Below are 6,872 nucleotides of genomic sequence, written 5' to 3' on the forward strand. Positions count from 1 at the left end.
GTGGGGCTGTGTTTCTATCCTGCTGGTTGTTTGGCCTAAGGCATTCCCGCACTGGAGCCTGTAGGCTGCTGGGTAGCACCAGGTCTTGGTGCCAAAATGGCAACCTCTGGGAGAGCTCAAGCCAATCAATATTCTCTGGGTCCTCTGCCACCAGTGTCCTTGCCCCCCCCCATAGTGATCCAGAGCCAATCCCAACCTCCCCAGGAGACCCTCCAAGACTCATAGGTAGGTCCAGCCCAAGCTCCTATGGAATTACTGCTTTGTGCTGGGTCCCAGTGTACATGAAACCTTGTGTGTGCCCTCCAAGAGTGGAATCTCTGTTTCCCTCAGTCCTGTGGAGCTCCTGCACTCAAGCCCCACTGGTCTTCAAAGCCAAGTGCTCTGGGATTCCTCCTCCTGATGCCAGACCCTCAGCCTGGGGAGCCTGAAGTGGGGCTCAGGACTTTCACTCTTGTGGGAGAACCTCTTCGATATAATTATTTTCCAGTCTCTGGGTCGCCCACCTGGCGGGTATGGGATTTGATTATGTTATGAAAGCGCCTCTCCTACCATCTCATTGCGGCTTCTTCTTTGTCTTTGAATGTAAACTATCTTTTTAGGTAGGTTCCAGTCTTCTTTGTCGATGGCTGTTCAGCAGTTTGTTGTGATTATGGTGTTTTCATGAGAGGAGGTGAGCTCAAGGCCTTCTACTCCACCATCTTTTCCAGAATCAAGGGGCTGCTTTTAGTTTGGATGCTTACTGTCTCTTTCCTCAGCATGGGCTGGCTGTTATCCCCTTGATATGGGGTGTGCAGGTGCAGCAGCCCTTGTGCACTCCCAAGACAGTGTGGGCAGCGCTTGGCAACTTCTTGCAGATCTCGTAGTGGTGGCCCGTGCCTGCCTATGAAGCCCATGATTGCAGTGGTGACTTGAGCCCACCCCCAGAGCTTCTGTAGGCAGTGTCCCGTTGCCTGGGAGCACTTACAGGGAAAGAAGCACTTATGGTGGTCCTGCCCCTCTCCTCATGTGCCCCTAATAGTGGCACCTTGCTTTTCTGGCAGGCGCCAGCTTCTTCTGAGTACACCCTCAGTTGCCACAAGCTAGCCTCTGCAGACTGTCTCTGCACAACCAACCCCAGTCCTTTCCCTGGGTCTGACCTCTGAGCATCCAGTCCCCACCTGCATCAACAGAGGAGCATCTCAGTCTGGAGAACGCAAGGTGGTGGTGCCGACCTTCTGTGCATGTTACTCTCCATTTTGCCTTCTGCAAACCGGTTGCTGTGCTCTCCTCCTAGGCTCTGAAGCTCCCCCTCCATCCAGGCTGACCCCCCACCGGTGAAGGGACTCCCAGGGTGCGGGAACCTTTTCTCCTTCACAGCTCCCTCCCTGTGGTGCAGGCCCGTCCCGATTCCTTTCTATTTCCTTTTGTCCTACCCAGTACTTGGAGGTTTTCTTGTCTTTTCAGAAGTTTGAGGTCTTCTGCTGGCGTTCAGTAGATGTTCTATGTGAATCGTTCCACTTGCAGATGTGTTCTGAATGTTTTTGTGGGAGTAGGTGAGCTCCCTGTCCTACTCCTCCACCATCTTGATCCCCCAGCCTGTAACTGTATTTTGAGATAGGACTTTTAAAGAGGTAATCAAGTTCATAAAGGTGGGGCCCTAATCCAAAAGGACTGGTGTCCTTACAAAAGGAAGAAGAGACATCATGGATGGGCATGCACACAGAAAAGGCCATGTGAGGGTATGGAGAGAAGGCAGTCATCTGCAATCCAAAGAGAGAGGCTGCAAGAGAAACCAAACCTTGCAGACACCTTCATTTTGGACTGTCAGCCTACAGATCTGTAAGAAAATAAATTTCTGTTGTTTAAGCCACTCAATCTGTGGTATTCAGTATTTTGTCACGACAGCCCTAGTAGACAAAGAGAATAAGCTTATGAAAAGATGGCAAATATCATTAGATCTCAGGAAAATGGAAATTAAAACAACAATGATATACTACTACACACTTAATAGAATGACGTTAAAAAGACTGAGAATCTGGCAAGGATGTGGTGCACTAGGAACTTTCAGACAATAGTGGCAGGAATGTAGAAATGGCACAAGCACTTTATAAGAAATTGCCGAACTGTTTTTTAAAGTTAAACACACACTTACCATACAACCCAGCAATTCAGTCCCTAGGCATTTAACCAAGAGCAATGAAAACAAGTATCCACAAAAAGACTTGTACATAAGTGGTCACAGAATTTTATTCATAATATCCCAAAACTGGAAGCAACCCAATTATCCATCAGCTAGTGAATGGATAGACAATTTGTGGTATTCCACAGAATAGACTATCACTCAGCAATAAAAAGGAACAATCTTAATACATGAAATATCGGCAATTTTTAAAAACAAAAGAAGCCCGACACAAAGGAATATATATTGAATGATTCTACCTATAGGAAATTCTAGAAAAGGCAAATCTAGTCTACAGGAACAGAAAGCAGACTTATCCTTCCTTGGAGCTGGGGTTAGTTGGTGGGAAGCAGGGGCTGAATGCAAGGGAGCACAAGGTAACTATTTGGAGTGAAGGAAATGTTCTCTACCTTGACTGTAATGCCGGTTTCACAGGTACATAAGCTTGTCAAACCTCATCAAACTTAAAATAGGTGTGTTTTATTGTATGTAAATTATTGCTCAATGAAGTTGATTTTAAAACATCAGACAGGCCCTCTGCAGCATTTAAACTACAGAAGAGAGGATAAAATGCCTTTAGTTAGCAAAAGGAGACCAGAGCAGACATTCAGAGAGAAGTACTGAGAGAGAGTAGCCAGCCACTAAGTGGCTTCAGATTTTCTGGCACTGCAGTTCTGTACCACACAGAGAATAACAATAAATCTTCTTTTTTTTTTTTTTTAAGATGATGGTGCCCTGAGAGAACCTTTGTTTCTTCAAACTAAAGGAAACTAACAAACCAACTGACTACTCAAAGTTTCTGAATTTCTATTTTGGTTCCTTCAATAGTATCTGGCACATAATAAACGTGCTGAATGCATGAATGATGCACTGATGACAGTGTTATCAATCATACACTTTGCTGATTGGAATTAATGTTTTACATTAAAAAAGCAGTTCCATGGTTTAAAAAAACTTTAAAAATAAACTTATTTTTAATTCTCAAACAATGAAGGCAAATGTCCTTTTGCAAAATATGTGGTAACACACTGTAAAAAACAAATCTAAAAAATGAATTAGCATGGCAACACAAACGTCAGAGTACCAGCTGAGATAAGCCATTTATTTGAAAAGGATTTAACAATTTATAGCACAATATAAGAAATTAGCTTTGCTAATGGATACATAAATTCTTTTTGTCTGATTTTTTGATAGAACACAGTGAAAATGACTTAGAGAAAATAATGCCACAGATATATCTAAAATGTGAATGAAGCTGGAAGCAGCAGAGGACCACACACCATGAAATGTAAACAGAGGAGAAAAAAGCTAGATGCCAGACAGGAAGAGAAGAACCAGAAGAGCAGTCTTTACAAATAGAGGTAAGTATAACCAAGACTGAAATAAGAAATCTGATAGTTCTTAAGGCAAAAAAAAAAAAAAAAAATTAGAGTGATCAATTATTCCTTAGTATGCACAGGAATTCTGCAGAATAAGTAAATTTCTCAAGGTTCAGTTTTCAACTCTTCTCAACCTTATGGAATCTTGCTTTCGATAATTAGTGATTTATGTCAGGGCAAGCCACTTCCCTCCAAAAGAAAGAAATAATTTTTCTCAAATAATTGGATTAGATCTACTGCCACTAATTAAAACAGAGAATATATCATCTCTACATTCTTAGACAAACAACAACTATGTTTGATTAGCATGGTAAAATGAGCTTAATGGAGTCAGAAGATAAGAGAAGCTTTTAGAGGAGAGAGCATACTATTCAATACATGCAAAACTTTTATTTTCTAGCTATAAACTTCAAAAAAGTATCACTCAAAGCTTGGTTGTAGTCACACAGGCTTATTTTGATTTTGGCATTTATTCACAAAGAACTCTTTCTTGTATTATGGGATGTAGCAAACTTAAAAAAAATAATTTACTTCTGAAGTAAAGAACAAATATATTTATGGTTACAACATACACATGCCTAGCCAATTTCCTTCTTATAATACTTGGATGAAGAAAGCTATGTCATCTTCAAGTTACTGGAATTATTTACTAGGTACTATTATTAATACCACTAGGCATTACATTCAATAATAGTTAGGACCCAAAAGTTAGAAGTAAAACTTTTGTCTTACAACTTAAACAAACATTTGACTGAATTCATAAAATTGGATATTAATAATAAAAGTACCATTCTAAATGTGTAAAAAAATCACAACAGAAAACAAAGTGACAAGATAAATATTTTTAAAATTTCTAATTTGAGGTTTAATACAAGACTGTATTAAAACTGAAAGGAAAATGATACGTTTATTCATTCACTCATTTATTCCAAAAACAAATGCTTACTATATTACAAAGCATTATGTTAGTTAGATCTTGTAATCGATAAAAAGTAATATAAAAAATAACTCTTAAAAAAAACACAAATATCAAAAAAATCCTATCCTTAAGAGTCTTAAAATTACAAGGGGGGCTTCCCTGGTGGTGCAGTGGTTGAGAATCCACCTGCCAATGCAGGGGACATGGGTTCGAGCCCTGGTCCGGGAAGATCCCACATGCCGCGGAGCAACTAAGCCCGTGCGCCACAACTACTGAGCCTGCGCTCTAGAGTCCGCGAGCCACAACTACTGAAGCCCGCATGCCTAGAGCCCATGCTCCACAACAAGAGAAGCCACCACAATGAGAAGCCCACGCACCACAACAAAGAGTAGCCCCTGTGAGCCACAACTAGAAAAAAGCCTGAGTGCAGCAACGAAGACCCAACGCAGCCAAAAATAAATAAATTTATTAAAAAAACAAAAAATTTACAAGGGAAGTAAAGACATGTGCATAATACAACTAGCAACAAAATATATCATATACTGCACTGTATTTTGTATAAAGTGATATAAATTAAACAAAGACTCAGAGAAGAAAAGAATTTCCAGCATGTGATCAGCTTCATGTAGGAAATACTTTGAGTTGGATAATAAAAGGAAAGGTAGGGTGGAAAATGTGATGACATCCCATACTGAGGAGATACCATATAAAAAAAAAAAGGAAGTGTTCTCAAAACTTCTCATGAACATATATTCCTAGGGGCTGGGGAGCACAGTCCAAAGCCCAAGATTTCTTTGAAATCTACTGTGTATTTTAAAAATAATATAAAATTTATGTTCTACTCTATTAAATATCTGTGCTTGCTTTAACATAAAACTAACATTTTTCCTCTCAAAATTTTCCAGCAACACTAATACTCCAAGAAGATGGGCCATGCTTATCCTGAGTGTGCTCCCCAAAGATGCCAGTCAGAAGCCGACAGTATGGAATGACGGGCAGCACAGGTGGAAGGAGATGTGGCTCGGAGAGCAGAGAGTAGAAGGTATTTAACCAGCCAGGCTAGAACAGTTCAAATGTTATTCAGAGGACAGTGGGGAATCATGAAAGATATATTTTGAACTGAGGATGACACTTGACTTTTTGGCAAGATTAGTCTGGCAAGGACAAAGAAGATGAAATCATATTTTGGGGCATTTTTAAGCATCAGGTACTGATCTAGCTGCTGGGTAACTGAACAAAAAGGCAGAAATCCCTGCCCTTATGGGGCTTACATTTCAGTATGGGGAAATAAACAATAAATAAGTTGAAAAATGTAATGAGACCTGACAGGAAGAGATCACAAACAGGAGAGTGGTGACTGTAAAGGAAAGGTGAGGATGATTAGAAACAAAAGAATTCTGATTATGCCTAGGTGATTGAGATGATAGTAGTACTAACTAATATCAGAAATCAAGGAGTCAGAATGATGGTTCTATCAGAGGAGAATGGATAAAAATGGGTTGTTTTAGATTTGCAGGTCAAGAGGTGCCTACCGACCTAACAGATGAAAATCCAAGGTTCTGGGAGGTCAGGTCTGGAGACACAAACTTCATGACTACTTGCAGTCAGATACGAGTGGAAGCCACATGAGGGAAAAGGGAGAGAAGCAGAGAGCAAAGGGCAAAAGATCTGATAAATGTCCCTGAGGGGAGAAAAAAAAAAATCAGGTCAGAGAAGAAAGAAAGAATCTAAGAGAAAATGAGAAAACATAGGTAATGACAAGGAGTAACAGGACGAAGACTTTGCAAAGGAGACGTCAGTATGTGTGCACACTTTTTTCTCCTTACCTGTTCATTCTTTTTCTGAACCCATTCCTTGTGCTTTTCTTCAGCAATTATCTTTCTCTTTTCACGTTTTTCCACTTCTTTCTTTTTCTCTAGCTGTTGATTTAATTCCTGTGAATTTTATTCAAGCAAAAGGCAACATTTAATAGAAGTACTCAACCTCACATATTTTTTTTAAAAAGTCTGAGGTTAACCAAATGAAACAAGAATATAGTTTCCTTTATAGAAAATATACCATTAGTGACAATAACTAACTTACTTAAGCAACTAGTCTATGGTGAAAGGAAGGCATTGGTAAAAAGTGTAAGTCATTTTTTAGAAATGCAAATAATTGCTTGGCAGCAAAACACTAGTTTCTTAGACTAAACTTCAGCTAAATTACCCTCATTGAAATCAACTTTCCCACACATAAATTTTGGCATCACTGTACACTACTGGCAGAAACTCAAGAAAATTGCAACTTTTTTACAGTTATAAAAAGCTTCTAGGTTCTTGATGAAGATAAAGGGTAGGAATTAAATAATCCCTAAATTAAACTTTTAATTCAGAGTTACACCAAAGAAGAAATGTACGGAAAAAAAGGATCCAGATTT

At 39.7% G+C, this 6,872-nt stretch overlaps 1 protein-coding gene and 1 long non-coding RNA gene across 7 annotated transcripts in view; one reads left to right on the forward strand and one right to left on the reverse strand.

The window, feature by feature from the left end:
* Positions 1–6,872, forward strand: part of LOC309667798 — a 177,574-nt gene that overhangs the window by 157,735 nt on the left and 12,967 nt on the right. For all 4 annotated transcript variants that reach the window (XR_014267952.1, XR_014267953.1, XR_014267954.1 and 1 more), the window contains 2 exons: positions 3,353–3,519; positions 5,362–5,498. This is a non-coding gene — a long non-coding RNA (uncharacterized lncRNA). The remainder of the gene's footprint in view (positions 1–3,352; positions 3,520–5,361; positions 5,499–6,872) is intronic.
* CCDC34 (coiled-coil domain containing 34) overlaps positions 1–6,872 on the reverse strand; it is a 37,283-nt gene that overhangs the window by 12,140 nt on the left and 18,271 nt on the right. For 2 of the 3 annotated variants that reach the window (XM_082476686.1, XM_082476688.1), the window contains exon 3: positions 6,283–6,390. The exons of the other annotated variant lie outside the window; for it this stretch is intronic. In XM_082476686.1, coding sequence (XP_082332812.1) covers positions 6,283–6,390 — 108 coding nt within the window. The remainder of the gene's footprint in view (positions 1–6,282; positions 6,391–6,872) is intronic. 3 annotated transcript variants of the gene reach the window in all.

Source organism: Balaenoptera physalus, assembly GCF_965194825.1.
Source record: "Balaenoptera physalus genome assembly, chromosome: 10".
In the NCBI taxonomy this organism is placed as follows: domain Eukaryota; kingdom Metazoa; phylum Chordata; class Mammalia; order Artiodactyla; family Balaenopteridae; genus Balaenoptera; species Balaenoptera physalus.